The sequence below is a fragment of the Mustelus asterias genome, chromosome 3, assembly GCF_964213995.1.
Source record: "Mustelus asterias chromosome 3, sMusAst1.hap1.1, whole genome shotgun sequence".
NCBI lineage: Eukaryota > Metazoa > Chordata > Chondrichthyes > Carcharhiniformes > Triakidae > Mustelus > Mustelus asterias.
Window position 1 is genome coordinate 13,955,351 of NC_135803.1, and position 26,507 is coordinate 13,981,857.

At 45.5% G+C, this 26,507-nt stretch overlaps 1 protein-coding gene across 1 annotated transcript in view; it reads right to left on the bottom strand.

Annotated features, from left to right (window-relative positions):
• Positions 1–3,835: 3,835 nt before the first annotated feature.
• Positions 3,836–26,507, bottom strand: part of LOC144487108 (mediator of RNA polymerase II transcription subunit 12-like protein) — a 596,823-nt gene continuing 574,151 nt past the window's right edge. Inside the window, 5 exon segments of the mRNA XM_078205170.1 lie at positions 3,836–4,598; positions 6,663–6,744; positions 17,219–17,299; positions 19,774–19,927; positions 21,664–21,881. Coding sequence (XP_078061296.1) covers positions 4,546–4,598; positions 6,663–6,744; positions 17,219–17,299; positions 19,774–19,927; positions 21,664–21,881 — 588 coding nt within the window. The 3' untranslated portion in view covers positions 3,836–4,545.

Genomic DNA, 26,507 nt, shown 5'->3' on the forward strand with positions numbered 1-26,507 from the left:
TGTGCATCCCATCCATCCGACTCAAGGGCCAAGACTTCAGGGAAGCACCTCGCCGCTATTTTGAGGGCAGTTTGATCTAGACAATGATGTAAGAAAAGCTTGCCAAAGAAACAACAAAATAAATGCACTTTCTAAAGAAGACAACCTTTTAACTTGGAAACTGAACAACCATTATAAAATAAATGATATTTCCCACCGTGTAAGTCAGTAGGGAACAGAATATTATCTCCTGTAATAAGTTTCAAGATTATTTTATTAGTGTCACAAGTAGGCTTACATTAACACTGTGAAAATCCCCTAGTCGCCACACTCCGGCGCCTGTTCGGGTACACTGAGGGAGAATTTAGCACGGCCAATGCACCTAACCGGCACGTCTTTCAGATTGTGGGAGGAAACCAGAGAACCCGGAGGAAACCATGTAGACACGGGGGAGAACGTGCAGACTCCACACAGACAGTCACCCAAGCCGGGAATTGAACCCCGGTCCCTGGCACTGTGAGGCAGCAGTGCTAACCACTGTGCCACCGTGTCACTCACCAGGATTATTAATGTAACATTCGCTGGTAGGTTTTCAGCCTGCTGCCCAGGCAAAAAGCTAGTGTTGCAGACAAACCGCCTGTTATAGAAACAGCCTGATTTCCGTTTCCTTTCAATCAATGTGAGGCAGACTCACAGGATCAGATTTACACCTGGGCGGCAGCTGACTATATTCCCCAATTGAGTCCCTTTCAATCCACTTAGAGTCTGTTTTCTTTCACCATTAACAGGTGTCAAGGTGGATACATCTGACACCCCTATTAAACCATATGGATGCAATTAATGCTATCACATCATAAACTAATGCTATTTTAACTTTCAAGTTTACTACAGAAAAATATTAGGCATTTTTTAATGAATTTATGGGATGTGAGCATTGCTGGCAAGGCTCGCATTCAGTGCCCATCGCTAAAAACATCCTTGAGAAGGCGGATTGTGAGCCGCTTTCTTGAACCGCTGCAGTCCATGTGGTGTAGGTGCACCCGTGGTCCTGTTGGGGAGGGAGTTCAAGGTTTTTGACCCAGTGACAGTGAAGGAATGGCGATATATTTCCAAGTAAGAAGTCTCACAACACCAGGTTAAAGTCCAACAGGTTTATTTGGTAGCAAATACAATAAGCTTTCGGAGCGCTGCTCCTTCGTCAGATGGAGTGGAAATGTGCTCATTTCCACTCCATCTGACGAAGGAGCAGCACTCCAAAAGCTTATGGTATTTGCTACCAAATAAACCTGTTGGACTTTAACCTGGTGGTTGTGAGACTTCTTACTGTGTTCACCCCAGTCCAACGCCGGCATCTCCACATCATGATATATTTCCAAGCCAGGATAGGTTGTGGCTGGGAGGGGAACTTGCAGGGGGTGGTATTCCTATGTGTCTGCTACTCTTGGTTTTCTACATTAGGCATTGTGGGTTTGGAAGAAGTTGGTATTGAAGAATATAGCTTATGTCAGCTATAGCTAATACAGAAATCATATAATCAAATAAAACATCCCATCATGCTAACCTTTTATCTTTCCAATGGGCTTGAATAATGTTTGAAATGACAATCAATACTAATTGAAAACACCTTTCAGTGCTTTGCGTACAGTGGTTTGTATATGTGACATACAACCATACCTTTCATCTCCACTCCAATATTCTAAAAGACTCAAGGACTCAAGAATAGTTCTCCTTTCTCAGTCTGGGACGAGCGTTGCCGGTCCAAAATGCTAACAAATTTCTCTCAAAATGCTTCAGCATCTGCTCTGTATTTCCAGAATTTGCTATATTAACCACAGCATGTCTTTTTGTCAGGTTCCAAAGAGAGAGTACATTGTAGTGACATTAAGAGTGCAGTAATAAGGGAGTGCCACGTTTTTGGAACCAAACAACACAAGCTGGAATCTCTCAACCAACACCAGGAACACATATGATCTAGTCTTTACCTCACTACTGAGGGAGGTCACTGTATCCTGAATTATAACAGCGGCTGCATTTCTGAAGTATTCCATTGGTGTAAAGCACTCTGAGGTACCCGAAGGTTGTGACCGGTGCAATAGCAATGCAAGTCAGTATTTTACTTTCCCGCACATTACACTCTGAACTGACATCATCTAAGTAATAAACTGGTTGGATTTTTTGCTCTGTCGTTCCTGATTTTGGGATGTCTCTGGTGCAGAACGGCTGCTGCCCACAGTGACAGTACGAAGTCTCACAACACCAGGTTAAAGTTCCAACGGGTTATTTGGAATCAGAGCGATGCTCCTTCATCAGTGGAGTGGAGCCTCTCACCTGATGAAGGAGCAGCGCTCCGAAAGATCGTGATTCCAAATAAACCTGTTGAGACTTTAACCTGGTGTTGTGAGATTTCTTGCTGTGCCCACCCCAGTCCAACACCGGCATCTCCACATCACAGTGACAGGCACTGTGTTTCAGAAATAATCCATTGTGTGAGAATTGAAGGCTGAAGAACACAGAAACGGGAGGAAAATATTGGTCATTGATACCTTGCTGAACTTCAACTATTTCCTCATCACCTCACATCGGAATTGCTGTACGAGAATTCTAATTCTCCTTCGACAATTTCAGTGTCATGGAGTAATACAGCAGGGAAACAGGCCCTTCGGCCCAACCAGTCCATGTCAACCATGGTGCCCTCCCAGCTAGTCCCAATGCCCGCGTTTGGACCATATCCCTCGAATCCTTTTCCATCCATGTATTTATCCAAATATTTTTTAAATGTTGCTATTGAACCTGCCTCAACCACTTTCTCTGGCAGCTCATTCCATTTACACACCACCCTCTCCATGAAGAAGTTGCTCCTCGGGTCCCTTTTAAATCATTCCCCTCTCACCTTAAACCCATGCCCTCTAGTTTTCAATTCTCCTTCCCTGAGAAAACAGACTATGTGTGTTCAACCTATCTATGCACCTCATGATTTTATACACCTCATGGCGGCACAGTGGTTAGCACTGCTGCCTTACAGCGCCAGGGACCTGGATTCAATTCTGGCCTCAGGTCACTGTCTGTGCGGAGTTTGCACATTCTCCCCATGTCTGCGTGGGTTTCCTCTGGGTGCTCTGATTTCCTCCCACAGTCCAAAGATGTGCAGGTTGGGTTGATTGGCCATGCTAAATAACCCTAATGTCAGGGGATTAGCAGGGTAAATATGTGGGGTTACGGGAATAGGGCCTGGGTGGGATTGTGGTCAGTGCAGGCTCAATAGGCTGAATGGCCTCCTTCTGCACTGTAGGGATTCTATGATTCTTCAATGAATAAGGTCACCCCCCTCATTCTCCTATGTTCCAAGGAATAAATATGATGATACAACAATAACTGAGTTGTTGATGAACCTCAGCAATCAACCTCCGTTTGATTAATCTACAATAGACCCAGATATCAGGTGGCGAAAACACATAGTGGTGGAGAGCTTGTTCTACCCTAAGCATGTACCTACCTCATCTCATGCCTCACAAAGGGGCAGGATGTTCCAGTCTCGCCCACCCAGCGACCAGAAAGCCCCGCCTGAAGTCAAGGGACCTTTAAACGGTCCGTTAAATTGTCTGTCCCACCAGTGACGATCCCCACAGTGGGCGGGGTTGGAAAATTTACCCCAAAGCCTCCGCATGGGCGAAAATAAACGAACAAAGACGTCAACCACACAAGGCAAGAAGCCGTTTGCTCCGATGTTAATTGTTGGTTTATTAGATTTCGAGTTGCAACCATCATCTCTATCCATCACCGTAGCTCATCAGTCTGAACGTAACATATAAATACCAAACTCAACCACACACAACAGAGCTGCTCAGAGGTACCGGACAATAATATCATTATTATCATAGGGGAAAAATAGTTTTATTATTTAACAAACTTCTCTTCTTCTTCTTAAAAAGTGCTCATGTAAAATTACAAATCTAGGCAAAATTGACAGTTTAAATGAACAGCTTTGCCACATATATTTAAGAGATTCAAGCCATTGAAAAGCGCAAAGCATCTGCGGCCACACTTCCGTCGACAGTCTTTCTTCGTCCGAGTCAAATTCATTCATATAAACCATTATCTTGGTCCAGTGCATCATAAGGGAGACTTTGCGAACAAATAAATAAATTCCATTTATACTAGAACATTCCGTCGTTGTAGATCAGCTAAAAGCACCAAAATGACTTTTAGCAAAAAACAGAAACAAAAAGAGAAAAAATTCCAGCAGCTTTTTTTTTTACAGGACCTACAAGATCCAAGAAACACGTCTCATTGTAAAACTTCAATTTCTTTTGCTTTTTTAAATAAAATAATCTACTCTCACTTTACATTATGTATTCACATCGGCTACATCACAGTGGGGGGGAGGGGGGGGGAAGCATGTGTCAAAATAATGTTTCAAAAAAAAAACCCACATAAAAATAATAACGAAAGAAAAAGAATGTCAGGACGAACGGTTAACAAAAAAAAACCCCCACAGGGAGCTTGGTTCAGGTACATTGGTCTTCATTGTTCTCCAGGGACAGTCTGGTCTGTGCTTCGTTCCAAGGTTCAGTAATGGGGTGGATGGTTGTATGGGTTCGAGGGTTGTTGTGGCTGATTACCTGGAAGAGGGTCAAGGTTGCACAAGCATCACAATTGGTTAGGCACAGAAGAGAAAAAGGCCAGGCACTGTCAGCAAATCAGCAATTTGTCAAATGGTAAAGAGTTGAGCACAACAGTACATGACATTTCTACTGGAGAAAGACAGCGAGAGAGAGAACCCGTGAGAGTAAATTACAAGGAGCGACACGGTGGCACGGTGGTGAGCACTGCTGCCTCACAGCGCCAAGGACCCAGGTTCGATTCACGGCTTGGTCACTCTCTGTGTGGAGTTTGCACGTTCTCCCCGTGTCTGCGTGGGTTTCCTCCGAGTGCTCCAGTTTCCTCCCACAGTCCAAAGATGTGCGGGGTTAGGTGGATTGGCCATGTTAAGTTGTCCCTTAGTGTCAGGGGAACTAGCTAGGGTAAATGCATGGGGTTATGGGGATAGGACCTGGGTGGGATTGTGGTCAGTGCAAACTCGATGGGCCGAATGGCCTCCTTCTGTACTGTAGGATTCTATACGTGCTGGTTAGGTGCATTGGCCATGCTAAATTCTCGCTCAGTGTACCTGAACAGGCGCTGGAGTGTGGCGACTCGGCGATTTTCACAGTAACTTCATTGAAGTTTTAATGTAAGCCAACTTGTGACTAATAAATAAATTTTTAAAAAGATAATAACCTTAACAAAAGATTTAGACTGCAGTATGGTCAGAGGTAAAGAAAGGGAAATCAAGGATTGTAGATGGGGTTAATGATTATCATATCAGATCAGTCATGATCTCACTGAATAGCAGAGCAGACTCAATGGGCCGAATGGTTTCCTCTGCTCCTACATCTTATGGTCAAGTTTAAGTTTATTTATAGAGCCACAATCAGGCTTACATTAACACTGCAATGAAGTTACTGTGAAAATCCACACTCCGGCGCCTATTCGGGTACACTGAGGAAGAAATTAGCCCGGCCAATGCACCCTAACCAACACATCTTTCGGACTGTGGGAGGAAACCGGAGCACCTGGAGGAAACCCACACAGACATGGGGAGAACGTGCAGACTCCGCACAGACCAGGGAACACAATCGAGATAATTGATAATAGAGCCAAGGGAGATGAGAAATTTATTTTATGCAGCCAGTTTTTATGATGTGGAGCGGTTGTAGAAGTCGATGAAACGGTAACTTTCAAAGTGAAATTGGATAAATACTTGAAGGGGAAACATTTATGGACTTGGGGTGTGTTAGCAAACACATCCTTAACTGGCAGTAGTGATGCAGACACCAGTGTCGGGGTGACCTGCAGAGGTGGGTGGTACACACAGGAGCAGTTGGCAATTAGTGTCTAGAAATCATTAAGAAAACCAATGAAATGCAACACAAGCCGGGAATCGAACGCCTGTGGTCTTATGGGAAAGGGAAGAGAGAGGGGGATGAGGAAAGGGAAGCCGGTGGTTTGGGAGGGGGCGGGGGGGGGGGGAGTGTGTGGCGGGTGTGAGAAAACTACTTGGGAAACTCGAGTACTAAAACTGGAGATGACTGGCAAAGCTCTGTTGATTCAAGCTGAGTACATTTCACATTTTGCCCAGGGTGTGACATACATTTAGAATCTAGTTTCCAATGTGCATGGCTGCTGCGCAGCTTAGAGTCATAGAGGTTTACAGCATGGAAACAGGCCCTTCAGCCCAACTTGTCCATGCCGCCCTTTTTTTTTTAAACCCCTAAGCTCATCCCAATTGCCCGCATTTGGCCCATATCCCTCTATACCCATCGTACCCATGTAGCTAAATGCTTTTTAAAAGATAAAATTATACCCGCCTCTACTACTACCTCTGGCAGCTTGTTCCAGACACTCACCACCCTCTTGCCAGCGTTATGAATTGCGTTGAAGGCTGAGGGACTGCTTTGGTGCCAAATGAGTGTTGCATTTCATTGGGTTTCTGAGTGATTTCTACTGACCTACTGGTCATCTCCAAAACTTTTTGTTGCATATTTTTTTGTTTCCTCTTTGTCACGAATACACGCAAAATGCAGCTTGGTGTTTGACGGAATAGTTATCCAGCATTTGAAATCTCATTTGAATTCGGTACCTACTGGAGAGCTGCTTTTGCAACTGTCGAACCAGCGCTGCTGTCTGTTGCTGCTGTTGAGTCTGCTGCATTCCCTGTCTGGAAAACTGGGATGAGGAAAAAGGAAACACATTATCAACACTTCATCTGTTCATTGCTCAATCCCTTAACTATTACAACTGTGGAGATCTGCCTGTGCATGGATGAAGGTTAAGAGTTTATCTACCCGAGCGGATCATTTTCATTGAGTCAAGGTGCCACACAAATGTCACTTCTATCCCCTAAGCGTTGCTGGTAATTTTTCACCTTGTTGTTCTTCACCTCCCCTCCCACAGGGTCAAAGACACTTCCAGGGCATTCACATTGCGTCAGTCGGGTGGGAAATGGGTGCAAACACAAGTAGAATCGAGCAGTTACATTGAGTGGACATCTTAACTGCTCAAATATTACCTAGTACACAATTGAGTACACTTGGGATAATATTTTTTGTTTTCTCTTTCCAAAGCATGAAGAATTCATGAAGAAAACAATAGAATTCAAAGAATACATCTAAATTACAAAAATCATGCAGAGGCAAGACAGAAAACAAGGCAAATGTTAGGGCCTAGAGAAATGGGTTCATACAACAAGAATGAGTGGCAGATTGGAATAATACTTTGTAGGAATTGAGAGAGAAAGCAAAAACTGAAGGAAAAAAGGGAGAGTATTCCAGTGGAGGTCCAAAGATGGTTCATCTTTGGCACCTCTCGAAACATGATAACATTCAAGGATATGGGACAAGTGCTGAGAAATGGGATTGGTGCGACTTTAGTGGTAATTATTGTTGGTACAGACTCGATGGGCCGGAGGGCCTTTTCTGCACTGTGTGCCTCTACAACTCTTCAGCTCTGAGAAAGTTGGGCGGGATTTTCTGGCCACGCTTGTCCCAAAACCGGAAAATCCCGCCCAAGGTCATCGGACCTTTGCATGGTCCGCCACCCTGCCCGCTATGATTCCCGTGGTGGGTGGGATGGGATGATTTCTCCCCCCCACAACTCTATTTTACAGATGCTGCCAGACCTGCTGAGATTTTCCAGTATTTTGTTTTTATTTATTATCAATCTTGTCTTTATGCTTTAACTTGTGTAACAACACAAAATCTTGAATTGATATAGACCCCTTTGAAGATAGAAATTTACCCCCCCCCCTCCCAAGTAACGTAGAAAGGTAAAATTTTAAATCTCTACAAGCAATTTTCTACCTGAGGGAGTGAATCCCCACGGTTACATTTGTCTCTTTCACAGCTGGAGAGTGTGATTGGCATTCCAAGAACAAATGTCTCCTCCATTTTGTGGGAGAGGAGAACTGAGCTCAGCAGGGGGTCAGCCAGGGGGCCAGGAAAATTAGCACATCAGCAGCAGCACCCTCATTGTAGACTGGCTGTCTCTGCATATACATGAAATAGTCAGCACAGACAAAGGGGATGGTTCACTATATCTATCAACAGGACACAGCTGACTGTCCTTGCTTACAGCACCGAAAATGTAATAATGACATGATCATTGACTATCAGTGACCATTGACTCAACGGACATTCCATCCATCTACCACTAAAGCTTACGACATTACAGATGGGACACGATTAAACAGGTATTGTCTCCATCCTAACTCTTTGTCTCATAAGTAAATAATTTACCGGTGTGCGTGACTAGAAACAATTATCTTTAGTAGAAGCTGTAAGAAATGCCCTATAAAAAAGGCTGACTGTACACAATTGAGCAGAGCAGACTGAAGAAGCCTTAGGAATTCTTCAGTTCTCTCCTTATTGATAAGAAGGCAATAAAGGGTCCATCACTCGCGAACACCGTGTCCGAATATCTTTTTAGCTCCGACAGTTAAAAAGGTACTTACGCTGTAACGTAGCAGCACTAACTTTCAGCAATGAGTTTAGTGGGTAATTAACATGTTATTTTAACAAATTCTCAGAGCACACGGGGAGGTTGAGGAGGAGCTGCTGTTTTCATGGGGCTAACGATGGACTGACACAAATCATTCAGCTACTTGCAATGATTTACACCTTATGTTGACATTGCACATTAATAAGGGCGTGAACATGAAGCTTCAGCATTGATTGTGCCTGCAAATTCTGGCCCAACATTTTGTTAAAGAACTTCAGTCACCCTGTTATGGGAAAGACACTGATAAACTGGAAAGAGTGCAAAGATGTTTTACGAGGATGTTGCCAGGACTAGTGGGCCTGAGTCATAGGGAGAAGTTGGCCAGGCTAGGACTTTATTCCTTGGAATGTCAGAGAATAAAGAGTGACCTTATTGAGGTGTATAAAATCAGGAGGGGCAGAGATAGGATGAACGCACCTAGTCTATTTCCCAGGGTAGGGGAATTGAAAACTAGAGGGCATAGGTTTAAGGTGAGAGGGGAAAGATTTAAAAAGGACCCGAGGGGCAACTTCTTCACGTAGAGGGTGGTACGTGTATGGAACGAACTGCCAGAGAAAGTGGTTGAGACAGGTACAATAGCAACATTTAAAAAGCATTGGGATAAGTACATGGGAAAGGATTAGAGGGATATGGGCCAAACACGGGCAATTGGGACTCGCTGGGAGGGCACCATGGCCGGCATGGACCGGTTGGGCCGAAGGTCAGGTCAGCTCACTCACTAACACCAAACTCTCCCTACCTCCTTCAGTCAGTGTCAAAAGCAACACAAACCACTGCAGATGAGAAGAGATGAGTATAAAACCTGAAGCTTATCAATAATTCAAGTTCATTATTATTGGTTCAGGAAAAATTCAGTTTTCATTCTCTCAGTCTTATAGTTGCTGGCTCCTTAACCAATCAAGTCCCTTTTCCCTATCTAGGAGGAAGGGAAGAATCTATACAATACTTTCCATACGTTTATGAAAGCGTCTTCAGTTTAATCCCAACCAGACCATTAAATGTGGGCAGATTTGTGCTGTAAATAAACTCAGATTTTCCAGGATGGAAAAATAAAAAGTGAACATTGAGAATCTGGGCACTCACAAGATGAGACAGAGCCAAGGAATCTTGCTGCAAAGGATTGAAACTGTACAAGGCCCCTAACACAAATTACTTATGATACTAGTCTTAGATCCAAGAGGCCATTCAGCCCATTTTGAAAGCTATCCAATTAGTTCCATTGCTCCTCTCTTTCCCCATAACCTTGTAAATATTAATCCTCGTTGTGTCTTTTTCCGATTCCCTTTCGAAACGACTCCCACCACCCTTGTTCAGCAGTGCAATTAAAAAATAAAATCTTCATCTGGAATCACAGAATCCCAACAGTGCAGAAGGAGGCCATTCGGCCCATTGAGTCTGCACCAACAACATTCCCACCTAGGCCCTATCCCAATAACCCCACATATTTACCCTGCTAATCCCCTTGACACTGAGAGGCAATTTAGCATAGCCAATCCACCTAACCCGCACATTTTTGGACTGTGGGAGGAAACCGGAGCACCCGGGGGAAACCCACGCAGACATGGGGAGAACGTGCAAACTCCACACAGACAGTGACCCAAGGCCGTAATTGAACCCGGGTCCCTGGGACTGCGAGGCAGCAGTGCTCACCCGGGTTCTTTTGCCGTTAACCTCAAGTCTTTGTGACTGACTCTTCAGCCACCTGAAAGAGTCCTGCCTTATTTATTCTGCCTAACTTCTTCTAGATCTTGAATACGTCTCTCCTTAAGCTTCGCTGCTCTACAAGGAAGAGCCCCAATTTCTTGAACCTCTCCGCCCAACTTTCTCTTCAAAAAAATTAAGAAATGTTCCCTCTTTGCAGGTGGCTTATATATTTTAAATAGCGGAACTAAATTTAAGTTTTTTTTGGTGTTTCAGCAGCTGACATTGGTTAGTTTGCACTCTTTTAACTTGAACTTTTTTTATCTGTCTTCTTGTTTTTCTGTCCTCACCTGCACCAACCCCCCACCCCCCAGTCCCTGCCCAAACACCTTCACACCTTGTTTCCCCTTCTGTAAACCTGACTTTAGGTTCTGGATAAGTGCATTGGAGTGCTGCTAATGATGGGTATACTAGCCCCAATGTTGACTTTCTCAACTATTTACGATGGACCCCCAAGAGGAAGAACATGGCTTTTGGCACTCTGACAGCATACATTTGATCAGGCTTTCTCCAGGCCTGGGAAAATTAAGGCAAAGCCTCAACCTATTGCTCTACAGTACTGGGCACTGCACCATAGAATCACAGAATTGTTATAGTGCAGAAGGAGGCCATTTGGCCCATCGTGTCTGCACCGGCCTTCCAATGGCTCAATGCCATTCTCCCTGCCTTTCCCCGTATCCCTGCACATTGTTTCTGTTCAAGTAATTATCTAATGTTCTCCAATGTTATACCAATCAGCCATTCAATAAGCCTAGAAAAACCATGGGCGGCACGGTAGCACAGTGGTTAGCACTGCTGCTTCACAGCGCCAGGGACACAGGTCCGATTCCTGGCTTGGGTCACTGTCTGTGTGGAATTTGCACGTTCTCCCCATGTCTGCTCTGGTTTCCTCCCACATTCTGAAAGACGTGCTGGTTAGGTGTATTGACTTGAACAGGCGCCGGAGTGTGGCAACACAGGGGAATTTCACAGTAACTTCATTGCAGTATTAATGTAAGCCTTACTTGTGACTAATAAATAAACTTTGAAAAACGTTTTCATTTAAACTGAGCTACACTAATCTGGAAAGGCCCAGAGTTCAATCCCTAATCTGCATTGAGCTATTTAACCTCAGTGCGGATGGTGATGTAACTCACTCCTTTTGAATACAGTTCTGCATGGACCAAAGACAAACGAGCGTAACTATTCCTGATAGTCATCTTGAGACTTCTGTGCCAACCGAGGCTGAGTGGTAGCACTATCCCCTCGGAGGCATGGGTTCAAGTCCAATTCCAGAGAATACATGGAACGTACTTGAGATGGTCATATATGGGGTTATTGATAATCTCTTTGGCAGCATTCCAATGCACTGAGTCAGAACTTCATGCCAGGCCTGCAGAGGCATGGTCCCATCCCAGACAAAACATAGTCTAGGCTGACTTTTCTCTGCACCTCACCCATTGAGCTCCGCTGTTCAATAAGATCATGGCTGTTCCGATTGTAACTACAACCTCACCTTCCTGCCGACCCCCGATAATCTTTCATCCTCTTGTTCATCAAAAATCTATCCAGCTCTGCCTTAAAAAAATTCAAAGATTCTACTTCCTCCGCCTTTTGAGGAAGAGAGTTCCAGAGACTCTCAACCCTCCGAGAAAACATTTCTCCTCAGCTGCATCTTAAATGGGCAACCCCTTATTTCTAAACAGTGACCCCTAGTTCTAGAATAATAGGCCAAGGTTTTCCAGCCCCCAACCCACATAAATCCCCCCTCACCCCCCTGCCATTGACTGCTGGGCTGGATCAGGATCTGCTGGTCCTGCCAAAGTCAACAGGCTTTTGCATGTGGCTTGCCTGCCCTGCAGTTAGGGAGCCTGCCATGAGGAGGGAGAGGTTTTGACTTGGGCAAGACCGGAATGTCCCACCGACGTGAAGGGCCAGAAAATCCTGCCCATAGATTGTGATTTGAGGGAACGTATGAGGGCTGCGAGTCATAGAGTCATAGAATCCCTACATTGTAGAAGGAGGCCATTCGGCCCATCGATTCTGCACCGACCACAATCCCACCCAGGCCCTATTTCTGTAACCCCACATATTTACCCTGCTAATCCCCTGACGACTCTAGGGGCAATTTAGCATGACCAATCCACCTAACCCGCACATCTTTGGAATGTGTGAGGAAACCGGAGCACCCGGAGGAAACCCACGCAGACACGAGGAGAACGTGCAGACTCCATGCAGACAGTGACCCAAGGCCGGAATTGAACCCGGGTCCCTGGCGCTGTGAGACAGCAGTGCTCACCACTGTGCCACCCCAAATCAATAATTAATAGAGGAATAGCAGGCATGATGAACATGACACAGACTGGAGCTGGCTGTTCTTTCTCTGCTTTTATTTCCTCGTGTTACCCACTCCAGGGTAAACGTTGAGTCTTGTAAGCCGCAGGTTTGTAAACTGGGATCTGTCAAATCCCAGGTCATGGACTTTCTGCTCATCTGGACACAGATATTCCAGGCATGTTGAGGTTTTGACATGTTTTCTATCTCTGTTGAAATAACAACACATTTCCTATTGCCCTGGAACATATTTCCTGCAGCAATAATTTCCACTGGGGTTTCTGGCACTGCCCCAATAACGGAATAGTAAAAGAGTTTCACAATGTCGGGTTAAAGTCGGAGCGCTGCCCGAAAGCTTGTGCTGCCAAATAAACCTGTTGGACTTCAACCTGGTGTGGTGAGATTTATTACTGTGCCCACCCAAGTCCAACCCTGGCATCTCCACACCAATAATAGAAGGTCTTTGACAAGTCGCGGGAGAGGGTGGGGGGGGGGGGGGGGGGGGGGAACCTGAATAGCAGCTGTTGGACTGAGACCATTAACTGTAGCTTAAATGCAGCCAAGGATAGACTTAATGAGAGATTTTCAGATAGTTGAGCCATAGAATTAGATCTTAGGAGTGGCTGCCCGAAGGTTTAAAGTTTAAAGTGGTGGGTTTTTTAAGAAGAGTAAGAAGTCTCACAACACCAGTTTAAAGTCCAATAGGTTTACTTGGTAGCACGAGCTTTCAGAGTGTTGCTCCTTCATCAGGTGAGTGGCCACCCCCCCAAATAAACTTGTTGGACTTTAACCTGGTGTTGTGAGACATCTTACTGTGTCCACCCCAGTCCAATGCCGGCATCTCCACATCATGGTTTTTAAGAAGGGCTTCAAAGTGGAAGTGGAATGCGGGGAGACAGATGGTTTTGAGGGGATTTCAGAGGGAAGTAGTATTGCATAAAAGTGAAAACTGTATCTAAAAGAAATGGGGTGGGATTTTGCACATTCCCTACGATATGTTTCACGGCCGAAGAGGCTTTGGCCGCTGGCGAGAGCTTCTGGTCCTGCCATTGTCAACGGGGTTTCCCGTTATTTGTATTCCTCGCCATCGGAGAACTCACAGTTGGGGTGGTGGGGTCACCATCAGCGGAACCATAAGATCCCGCTGGAGAGAACGGGCTGGAAAATCCCGCCCATGATTTCCTTCTGAAACATCCCATGCCATAAAGCATGGATTAGACCTAAATTTGGAGAAATAATAACGCTCAAATTAAAGAGAGTCTTCCAACTATTCTTTCCAATAACTCTTTGCACAATGGGCGGCATGGTGACACAGTGTTAGCACTGCTGTCTCACAACACCAGGGACCTGGGTTTGATTCTTAGCTTAGGTCACTGTCTGTGTGGAGTTTGCACGTTCTCTCCGTGTCTGCGTGGGTTTCCTCCGGGTGCTCCGGTTTCCTCCCCCACTCCAAAGATGTGCGGGTTAGGTGCATGCTAAATTGCCCCTTAGTGCCTTGGGACGTGTAGGTTAGAGGATAAATATGTGTGGTTATGGGAATAGGGTCTGGGTGAGATTGTTGTCGGTGTAGGCTTGATGGGCCGAATGGCCTCCTTCCGCACTGTAGGGTTTCTATGACAATGAGTTTTGACAGTTATTGTGGTAAACATGCCACTGAAACATTGGCTGGAACTCTATCAACCTTGCCTGCCATGGAATAGGGGTGGGCGAGAGCTCAACAATGGAAATCTCTGTTGACTTCGGGCGGGAATTTCCGGTCTCGCCCGAATGAGGCCATAAACTCCCACCCACTCAGTAATTCAGTAGAAGGTAGCCAAAGTGCATTACGTAGCGAGCATTTAAGCTTCACACCAACTGGTATTTAACTTGGAGATTTCCCATGGGAAAGCAAAATGGTTCATTTGTTTTGTATTTTTCTTGCGTTTCACCCCTGTCCCTTTGTCCTACGAATGGCAAACATGTTCCATCCTCTGAAATCCCCTCAAATCTGTCTCAACGCAGTCAACTCTGACTTTAAGGCCCTTCTTAAAAATCCACCACTTTAATCAAACGTTTGCTCAGCAGCTCCTGATATCTAATTCTATGGTTCAGCATGCATTTGAACCTGAACGTGCCTCTGTGACGCAGCATGGGACGTTCTGCTTTAATAAGCTGTTGTATAAACGCATGTTGTTATGGTTGTATTGAGTTAGAGTCACAGTAGGCTGCCTCGTAAATAGAATGAAATCTTGCCATATGTCTGGCGCATGGTACTATGGAGCACAAAGATGTGAATTGATACCATAACCTCACATTGCGAGGCACATGAACATACAGGAAACGGAGCTGGCCACTCAGGTCCTGGAGCCCTCTCCACTATTTGGATACATCACAGCTAATCTGTACCTCAGCTTCATTCATCTGGCTTAACCCAACATCTTTACTTACCCTTACTGAACAAAAATCCACCAATCCCAATCCGGAAAATTTCAGCTGACCCTCAGTGTCCACTGACCTTTGGGGCAGGAAACTCCAGATTCCTACCACTCTACTTTCTCAGGAAGCTGAGGAAATTTGGCATGTCCACTATGACTCTCATCAATTTTGACAGACGCTGGTTGTATCACAGCTTGGCATGGCTCCAGCTCTGCCCAAGACCGCAAGAAACTACAAAAGATCGTGAACGTAGCCCAATCCATCACGCAAACCAGCCTCCCATCCATTGACCTGTCTACACTTCCTTACCTCGGCAAAGCAGTCAGCATAATCAAGGACCCCACGCAACCTGGACATACTCTCTTCCACCTTCTTCCGTTGAGAAAAAGATACAAAAGTTTGAGATTACATACCAACAGACTCAAGAACAGCTTCTTTCCTGCTGCCATCAGACTTTTGAATGGACCTATTTTATATAGACATAGAACAGTACAGTACAGCACAGAACAGGCCCTTCGGCCCATGATGTTGTGCCGAGCTTTATCTGAAAAAAGCTGATCTTTCTCTATACCCTAGCTATGACTGTAACACTTATATTATGCACCTCTCCTTTGCTTCTCCTCTATGTACTCTCTGAATGGTGTGTTTTGCCTTTCAATTACTTTAATATAAAAACCTCAATCTGATTACCCCTCAATTTTCTGAACTCAAAGGAATGTAACCTGTCCTCATTATTTATGCATCCTGGCCCTCAATGCACTCTAAAATTATTTTGCAAATGATATAATTGTGATGATCCATGTGCTGTAGGAAAAGTCTTTCTTTTTTTGTGTGAATTCCATTCAAGACCAAAGTGAACTGAGCAGTATTCTGAAAGAATGCTAATTGGTTTCCTGATTATTACATAATCAGATTCCAAGAAATGCCCATGTGACCCGGGTTTTCCTCAGAAGCAAAGGGTAAATAGAAAGCTAATTGCAGTGGTGCTGGGTTTCAGCCTGTGTTCCTGATTGGCACTGAGAATTCATGTGAGGGGGGGGGGGGAAACATGCAAGCTTCTCTCCCAATGGAAGAGTTTTCTGTTTGACAGTTTGTGAACATATGCTTGTGGTGAAGCAGTAAAATGGGCAGAGTCCACTCTCTCACCCCTGGGATCTGTAACAAAAAAGCTTGCAACATCTTCACGTTAAGGCAGACCTGGAAGGTGTCCCATGACTGGATGATGTGATGGGACAAAAGAAAGAGAGGGAAGAACAGCTACTTGAAGCGTCCATAACAGTTGGCACACTTGCCACTGTGGAAGTAAATTGATGTTTATCGTAATGGCAAATGTTAACAGCCATTTACCCAATATAGGCAGCTGTCCAGGATAAGAAGAGATGGTATAAGTGAGGCGTACTGTACAGAGTGACTGGTTTGCGTCGTAGATATAACTCTGTGCACATTGCAGTACAGTCTATAGACAGCTCTTGAACAGAATATGCAGTACTTGAATGTACAAAGAACAAAGAGAACGAAGAACATTGCAGCACAGGAACAGGCTCTTCAGCCCACCAAGCCTGTGCCGATCATGCTGTCCTACCTATACCAACCGCCTGTATCCCTCTATTCCCCACCTGATCATGTGTCTATCCAGATAAGTCATAAATGCCACTAACGGGTCTGCCTCAACCACCTCACTTGGCAGTGCATTCCAGGCCCACCACCCTCTGTGTAAAACACTTTCCCCTCACATCTCTACTGAACTTATCCCTCCTTACCTTGAACTTGTGCCCCCTTGTAATTGGCATTTTTGCCCTTCCAACTGCTTCCAACTGTTGACCCTATCTATGCCTGTCTAGCCTCCGTCTTTCCAGGGAGAACAATCCCAGTTTATTCAATCTCACCTCATAGCTAATGCCCTCTATACCAGGCAACATCCTGGTAAACCTTTTCTGTACTCTTTCCAAAGGCTCCGCATCCTTCTGGGAGTGTAGTGTCCAGAATTGGACACAGTATTCCAAATGTGGCGTACCCAATGTTTTATCTAACTGTAACATAATTTGACAACATAATTTGTCAAGTGATTGAGACAATCTCCATCATATCACCAAAGAACGTAGTGGCAATTGATAAATCAAATGGGGTAACACAGCAAGTACATTTCCATCCAAATCTTTCTTTCACCTGAGGACATGAGGAACTTATTTACAGAAATATTTAAGCATCCACTCACCAGTGCTTGCTGTGACTGTGCTGCTTGTATTCCTAGTGCTTGCTGACTCTGCTGTTGTTGTTGTTGCTGTTGTTGCTGCATCTGGAACCAGAAAGGATAAAATATTGCTTTATTTTGGGTGCCAGAGTTGAAGAATTTGACACCATGGGAGGCCATTTGGCCCATCTTGCAGTGCCTGGCTCTATAAGAGAATATCTACTTAGACCCACATACATTTCCTGCTCCTGTTCCTGCTCTGACCAAGATTGCAAGAAACTACAAAGGGTCGTGAACGTAACCCAATCCATCGCGCAAACCAGCCTCCCATCCATTGACTCTGTCTACGCTTGGAAAAGCAGCCAGCATAATCAAGGACCCCACGCGCCCCGGACATACTCTCTTCCACCTTCTTCCATCGGGAAAAAGATACAAAAGCCTGAGGTCATGTACCAACAGACTCAAGAACAGTTTCTTCCCTGCTGCCATCAGACTTCAGTATGAACCTACCTTGCATTAAGTTGATCTTTCTCTACACCCTAGCTATGACTGTAACATTACATTGTGCACTCCCTCCTTTCCTTCTCTATGAACGGTATGTTTTGTCTGTATAGTGTGCAAGAAATAATACTTTTCACTCTATACTAATACATGTGACAATAATAAATCAAATCAAATCAAATCCCCAATAACTATAGAGCTTTTCAAAGTTTCTTATTTTATTTTACAAATCTAGTTGCCCTTGAGAAAGTGGTGGTGAGTCGCTTTCTTGAACTGCTGCAGTCCATGTGGTGCAGGTACACCCACAGTGCTGTTAGGGAGGGAGTCCCAGGACTTTGACCCAGTGACAATATCCTTTAAGTATCTGGATGAGCACTTGGCACATCATAAAAATTCAAGGCTATGGGCCCAATGCTGGTAAATGGGACTAGTTAGGAGTTCAGGTGTTTCTAATGTGTCAGTGCAGACTCGATGGGCCGCAGGGATTCTTCTGCGCTGTATGATTCTATGAAGGAACGGGGATATATTTCCAAATCAGGTGGGTGCGTTCCATTGGGTAAATTTGATTAAAATGGGGCACGTGATACTGTTTTGAAATGTAAAAAAATCACTTGCCAAATATGTTACTAATTACTTCTTGGAATGGTGTGAACCTGTGAAATAAGATCACTCGCAGTAAAATATACATGATGACATTTGGAGATTTTTAAAATCATTGAGAAGATACTTTTTTTATTCATTCATGGGATGTGGGTGTCGCTGGTGGGGCCAGCATTTATTGTCCATCTCTAATTACCCTTGAATTGAGTGGCCTGGTAAGCCCTTTCAGACAACATTTAAAAATCAACCACATTGCTCTGACTCTGGAGTCACATGTAGGCCAGGCCAGATAAGGATGGCAGATTTACTTCCCTAAAGGACATTAGTGCCTATATATATATATATATATAAGTATAAAATATATATATTAGGGTCTATTTTTGATGGAGTTTAGAAGAATGTTGGGTGGGGGGGGATCTAATTGAAACATACAGAATACTGAGAGGCCTAGATAGAGTGGACATGGAGAGGATGTTTCCACTAGTAGGAGAGACTAGAGCTCGAGGGCACAACCTCAGAGTGAAGAGACGCTCTTTTAAAACTGAGATGAGGAGGAATTTCTTCAGCCAGAGGGTGGTGAATCTGTGGAAGTCATTGCCACAGAGGACTGTGGAGGTCAGGTCATTGAAGACAGAGATAGATAGGTTCTTGATCAATAAGGGGATCAAGGGTTATGGGGAGAAGACAGGAGAATGGGGAGGAGGATCATATGAGCCATAATTGAATGGCGGAACAGACTTGATAGGTCAAATGGCCTAATTCTGCTCCTATATCTTATCGTCTTAGTGAACTAGATAGGTTTTTACAAAAATTGACAAATGGTTTCATGGTCATCATTAGGCTTATAATTCCAGATTATGTATTGAATTCAAATTTCACCATCTGCCGTGGTGGGATTCAAACCCGAATCCACAAAGCATTTCCCTGAGTCTCTGGATTATTAATCCAGTGACAATACCACCACCTCCCCAATCACTAAAAGTGGCACTCAAGTTAGCAAGGCAAAGTAAACAGTAGGCTTTATTTCTAGAGGGGTAGAATTGAAAAGTAAGGAGGTTATGCTCACCCTCTGACGTACTTTTGTAAGTAGTAAGAAGTCTCACAACACCAGGTTAAAGTCCAACAGGTTTATTTGGTAGCAAATGGTATTTGCTACCAAATAAACCTGTTGGTCTTTAACCTGGTGTTGTGAGACTTCTTACTGTGTTCACCCCAGTCCAACGCCGGCATCTCCACATCATACTTTTGTAAGACCACACTTATAAGAGTAGGACACGCAGTTTGGGTTGCCATATTATCAAAAGATGACAATGTTTCTTTATTATTTAGTTGAGAGAAATGTTCTAGGTTTTACGATGAATGAATGGTTTTGTTTCATCCGGACAGGTTTGCAATGCTAACGCAGCAAGACTTTCAACTCGCTTGCACTAACTGAGCTGGGAACGCAGGGTCGAGCCTGGCACAAGACCAATTCCCACCTGTAGGAGACGCTGCTGTCGAAGCTGTTGCTGCCGTTGCCTCATCTGCTCCTGTGAGAGTTGGACTGAGCCAAGGTTTGCATGGGAGCCTGATGTCATGTGATCAAGTCCCGTTGCCATCAAAGTGCTCTGCTGCAAAGGTTGGTGGGTGAGCCTACACCAGAAAATAACACAGATCCGATGATTAATGCATGCATTGCAACAAACGATCGGAGCGCAGAACTACTTGGTACATTCTACCACAGTCCGCAGGTCAGTGCAAATGGATGAACGGGGTCCATACCCATTCACCTCACTGGAGCTCGAGCTTCTAGTTTCTATCTTTCTATGGGATGTAGGGGGGGAAGGTGGGATCAGGATATTGAATTTAATGATCAGCCATGATCAAAATGAACAGCAGAGCAGCCTTGAAAGGCTGAATGGCCTACTCCTGCTTCTGTTTTCTATGTTTCCATATCTGTGAATGCACAACAAGCTGGTTTGGCTGCTACACGGTGTAATTTTAGCCTAACTTTCAGGGTAGGAAACCCATGAGATTGAGTGGAATGCCAATTTTTCACCCCGTTAATTGACTTCAACAAAGGATACAATTGAGCTATAAGGAGAGGCTGTATAGGCTGGGACTCTTTTCCCTGGAGCGTAGGAGACTTAGGGGTCTTATAGAGGTCTATAAAATAATGAGGGGCATAGATCAGCTAGACAGTCAACATCCTTTCCCAATGGCAGGGGAGTCTAAAACTAGAGGGCATAGGTTTAAGGTGAGAGGGGAGAGACACAAAAGGGTCCAGAGGGGCAATTTTTTCACTCAGAGGGTGGTGAGCATCTGGAACGAACTGCCGGAGGCAGTAGTAGGGGCGGGTACAATTTTGACTTTTAAAAAGCGTTTACTCAGTTACATGGTTAGGATGGGTTATGGGCCAAATGTGGGCAATTAGGACTAGCTTAGTGGTTAAAAAAAGGGCGGCATGGACAAGTTGGGCTGAAGGGCCTGTTTCCATGCTGTAAACCTCTATGATTATGACTAAGAATAAAAGCAGGTGGAATGTAAAACTATCGATCTCATCAGTTTTCTTAGCTTTCTATACACAGCCACCAGAGGAATGGTTACCCTAATATTAGGCGTTACAGAGTTAACCAATCAGCATTGAGCAAGCCAAACAGCACCAATTTACCACAAAACTGAGCAAAATAGCAGAATGTCCATCTGCATTGCTGTTCTTTGAAAGGTAACTAAGGATGCGTCAACGTAGGTGACAATTTTCACCTTCCTTTAAATGGCCATTGTGTGTCTATATAAATTGCGATTTATATGAGGTGCAACTCGCTAAAGTGGGGTGATTGGAGCATGCTACTCTCTACTGAAGCTGCAATCCAATTGACAATTGAGTCCTACCTGTGACATCCCTGGTTTCAATCACAAAGGTTCCTCACGTGAGAAGGAAGGGAGAGAGGGGAAGGAATAGTGACAGTCAGCAGAAGCCATTGTCCTGTACCTGCTACTGAGAGGTTTTGTTTTGTTTGGCCAAAGATGACAAAACCAAGGCGGGCAGATGGACTTACGATACAGGTCAGCCAATGATCTGACTGAACGCTGGATCAGGCTGAAGGGGCAGAATGGCCTCCTCTTATTCCCACGTTTCTTTCAACAGCTTGTTTAAGGACAACATCAGCAAAGTCCTGGATGGTGAAGCCGAGATCAGATTCATCACCAAGTGTACGAGGCAAATGGGGGAGTGCAGGGGAAGAAAATCATGAAATGAATCACAGGAATGCTGATTAACTTCAGGAAGGTAACAGTCAGTCAGACGCGCTTCATTTCCATGTTGCCGTGGGGAACGGTGGATTTGTTCCCGAAACAACAGCACTAATTGATCATTTCAGGCCACTTACCGTTGAGTGCCCTGAAGGTTCGGTGGGTAGGGGGAGGCTTGCTGGTGAATATAGCCACTGGGCTGCTGCTGCATTTGCCTTATCCGGTCAACGAGAGCTGGGCTGGAGTGAGCAGCCTGGTATGGCCTGGCACTGTAGTTGGGCGACAGCATGCCATTTCCAGCCTGCTGTTGCAAAGGCATCTGAGTACTGTACGCTGTGTATCCATGTGGCAGAGCCTACACAAAGGATAAGGGCAGACATTCACTCCAACACAAGGCTTAGACAATTCAAGTCAAAAGACGCAAGGGCAGCTTTTAATGTGGCCAAACTGTAATAACTCGAGGCGACTCAATTAGCAAGTAACAAACTAAAGGATTTATTGATTGAAAAGAACTTTATGCAATGGAGTGTTTAATAGCACAGCTATACAGGTCTACTCCTAACAATGCCCTGACTCCAACTGCAGCCTCTCAGCCCAGGGGGTGCATGCCCTCGCTCCCAATAGGCCCAGGTTTGCACGCTCCATTGGTTCCACCCTGGTCACGTAGCCCTGTGAAGGATTGTCCATTAAACGGGCCACAGAAACAAACTTGCTCTTCATTCCTCCAAGTTCCCCTCAAAGACACTCACCATCCTGACTTGGAAATATATCGCCCGTTCTTTCACAGTCGCTGGGTCAAAATCCTGGAATTCCCTCCCTAGTGGCATTGTGGGTCAACCCACAGCACGTGTACTGCAGTGATTCAAGAAAGTGGCTCCTACATGTGACTCCAGAGCTACAGCAATGTGGTTGACTCTCAACTGCCCTCTGAAACGGCCTAGCAAGCCACTCAGTTGTCACCACCACCTTCTCAAGGTCAACATGAGATGGGCAATAAATGCTGGCTTAGCCAGCAATGCCCATGTCCCATGAATGAATGAATGAATTTAAAAAAAGATTCCCCCCTCCCCTTCTCTGAAACATTGAGGAGTTGCGGGCCACCCCCAACCTGCGCCCTCACCCAAGGAGCCTTGCACATGTAAGAATCAAGGCAGTGAGTCATGGACACTATTCAGCTGAACGGACAGTGCACTGTGTGGGCTTTGGAAGCACAGTTGTTACTGGATTTATAATCCAGAGGCTCGGAACTGGTGGCACAGTGGTTAGCACCACTGCCTCACAGCGCCAGGCACCCGGGTTCGATTCCCGGCATGGGTCACTGTCTGTATGGAGTTTACGCATTCTCCCCGTGTCTGCGTGGGTTACCTCCGGCAGCTTTGGTTTCCTCCCACAGTCCAAAGATGTGTGAGTTAGGTGGATTGGTCATGCTAAATTGCCCCATAAGTGTCAGGGGGAATATCTACGGTAAAAGCATGAGGTTAAGGGGGTAGGGCCTGGGTGGGATTGTGGTCGGTGCAGACCCGATAGGCCGAATGGCCTCCTTCTGCACTGTCGGAATCTATGGATTCTGTAATGATCCAGAGGTGCAAATTCAAATCCTAGCATAGAAGTTGAATTCAATTAATTTAATAAACCTGGAATTTAAAAAAGCTAGTACCAGTAATGGTGACCATGAAACCACCAGATAACCCAAATGATTTTGATGACGTCCTCACTGGTGTCCTTTAGGAAGGAAACATTCCATCATTATCCAGAACTGGCTTGCCTGCAGAAGGCAGAGAGTGGCTGTGGAGGGGTCTTTCTCTGCATGGAGGTCAGTGACCAGTGGAGTGCCCCAGGGATCTGTTCTGGGACCCTTGCTGTTTGTCATTTTCATAAATGACCTGGATGAGGAAGTGGAGGGATGGGTTGGTAAGTTTGCTGACGACACCAAGGTAGGTGGTGTTGTGGATAGTTTGGAGGGATGTCAGAAGTTGCAGCGAGACATAGATAGAATGCAAGACTGGGCGGAGAAGTGGCAGATGGACTTCAACCCGGATAAGTGTGTGGTGATCCATTTTGGCAGATCCAATGGGATGAAGCAGCAGTATAATATGAAGGGTACCATTCTTAGCAGTGTAGAGGATCAGAAGGACCTTGGGGTCCGGGTCCATAGGACTCTTAAATCGGCCTCGCAGGTGGAGGATGCGGTCAAGAAGGCGTACGGCGTACTGGCCTTCATTAATCGAGGGATTGAGTTTAGGAGTCGGGAGATAATGCTGCAGCTTTATAGAACCCTGGTTAGACCCCACTTGGAGTACTGCGCGCAGTTCTGGTCACCTCATTACAGGAAAGATGTTGAAGCCATTGAAAGGGTGCAGAGGAGATTTACAAGGATGTTGCCTGGATTGGGGGGCATGCCTTATGAGGATAGGTTGAGGGAGCTTGGTCTCTTCTCCCTGGAGAGACGAAGGATGAGAGGTGACCTGATAGAGGTTTACAAGATGTTGAGAGGTCTGGATAGGGTAGACTCTCAGAGGCTATTTCCAAGGGCTGAAATGGTTGCTACGAGAGGACACAGGTTTAAGGTGCTGGGGGGTAGGTACAGAGGAGATGTCAGGGGTAAGTTTTTCACTCAGAGGGTGGTGGGTGAGTGGAATCGGCTGACGTCGGTGGTGGTGGAGGCAAACTCGTTGGGGTCTTTTAAGAGACTTCTGGATGAGTACATGGGATTTAATGGGATTGAGGGCTATAGATAGGCCTAGAGGTGGGGATGTGATCGGCGCAACTTGTGGGCCGAAGGGCCTGTTTGTGCTGTGGCTTTCTATGTTCTATGTTCTATTATCCGGTCTGGAAAATTTGTGACTCCAGACCCAGAGTGATTGCATCCTCTAAAATGGCCACCTGAGCCACTCAGTTGCAAGGGGAATAGGCCAAAATGCTGGCCTGACTAACCATGCACACATCCCAGGAATGAATTTTAAAAAAGAAAGAACCACATCACCAGGCTCACAACTTTTTTATTCTTTTGCGGGCTGGTCAGCATTCATTATCCATCCCTAGTTGCCCTTGAGAAAGTGGTAATGAGAACTGAATGGCTTGCTCGGCCATTTCAGAAGGCAGTTGAGAGTCAACCACATTACTGTGGCTTTGGAGTCACATGTAGGCCAGACCAGGGAAGGACAGCAGATTTCCTTCCCTAAAGGACGTTAGTGAATCAGATGGGTTTTTCCGACAATCGACAATGGTTTCATGGTCATCAGTACATTCTGAATTCCAGATATTTTTTATTGAGTTCAAATTCCACCACCTGCCGTGGCGGGATTCGAACCCAGGTCCCCAGAACATTAGCTGAGTTTCTGGTTTAATAGTCTAGCGATAATACCACTCGGCCATCGCCTCCCCTGAATATGCACACTTCACAGTGGTGTTTGACAGATAGTTATCAGGACTGAGGGTTCTGGCTGATTTTTTTTCATGACTACCTCCTATTTTCTCCCTAAAGGAATTCGAGGGATCCAAAAGACAGAAAGGAATGAACGGGTTTTAACAACCGGGAGAGACTGGAGTTTTGGTTCCTCCCATCCTGGAGGGGGAAAGCAGAGAATGCAAGACAAAGACCAGACAGCCCAGTGGAGGCGGAGAGAGGAGGGGAAGGAGAGAAGGAAAAAACAGACAGAGAGAAAACAGGAGGAAAAAGCTGTTGTAATTCCTGACCTGTGTTATTTACGATCTTTATTGCCTGTCAATGTTTGGAACAAGAAGCAGACCCTGTTGTCGACATTTTGCGTGGGTCTCACAGATATGTGAGAACCAACATTCCATACCGTTTCCATTTCCTTTTATTAAAACTCTTGCTCAAAGCAGTGTAAAATAATATAGTGCTATTCCCATCAGAATGGGAATTTTGCAGATTCAGAACCAGAAATAGCTTTTAAATCGCACAAAGATTGTTTGATAAACTGCTGCTTCTCCTTAATAATCTGTGAAATAAAATTCAGCATCACTTCAGTTTAATGGCATGCAGAGATGGTTAGGGCAAAATTTAACACGGATACCAGAAGGACGTATTTTACACAGAGGGTGGTGGGGGCCTGGAATGCGCTGCCGGGCAAGGTGGTGGAGGCGGACACACTGGGAACGTTTAAGACTTATCTAGATAGCCACATGAACGGAGTGGGAATGGAGGGATACAAAAGAATGGTCTAGTTTGGACCAGGGAGCGGCGCGGGCTTGGAGGGCCGAAGGGCCTGTTCCTGTGCTGTATTGTTCTTTGTTCTTACGGAATCATAGAATTCCGACAGTGCAGTAGGGGGCCATTCGGCCCATTGAGCCTCACCGACGACAATCCCACCCAGGCCCTATCCCCGTAAACCCACATATTTACCCCGCTAATCCCCCTGACACTAAGGGGCAATTTACCAATGGCTAACCCTCCTGACCTATACACCTATGATCACTAAGGGGCAATTTAGCATGGCCAATCCAGCTAACCCGCACATCTTTGGACTGTGGGAGGAAACCGGAGCACCTGGAGGAAACCCACGCAGACATGGGTAGAATGTGCAAACTCCACACAGACAGATGCCCAAGGCTGGAATTGAACCTGGGTCCCTGGCGCTGGGAGGTAGCAGTGCGGACCACTGTGCCACCATGCCGCCCTTGTCTCTTAGTGTCCCAAGATGTGTCGGCTAGGGTGATTAGTGGGTCAAGTGCGTGGAGCTACAGGGAAAGGGCCTAGGTGGGATGCTCTGTCAGAAAGTTGGCACAGACTCGATGGGCAGAATGGCCTCCTTCTGCGCTGCAGGGGTTTTCTATAGAAAATAGGTGACTTTGACGCTCCCTGGATAGTATGCTAATTCAGGTTCGTGGAACATAAGAACATAAGAACATAAGAAATAAGAGCAGGAGTAGGCCATCTAGCCCCTCGAGCCTGCCCCGCCATTCAATAAGATCATGGCTGATCTGATAGTGGTTTAGTTCCACTTACCCGCCCGCTCCC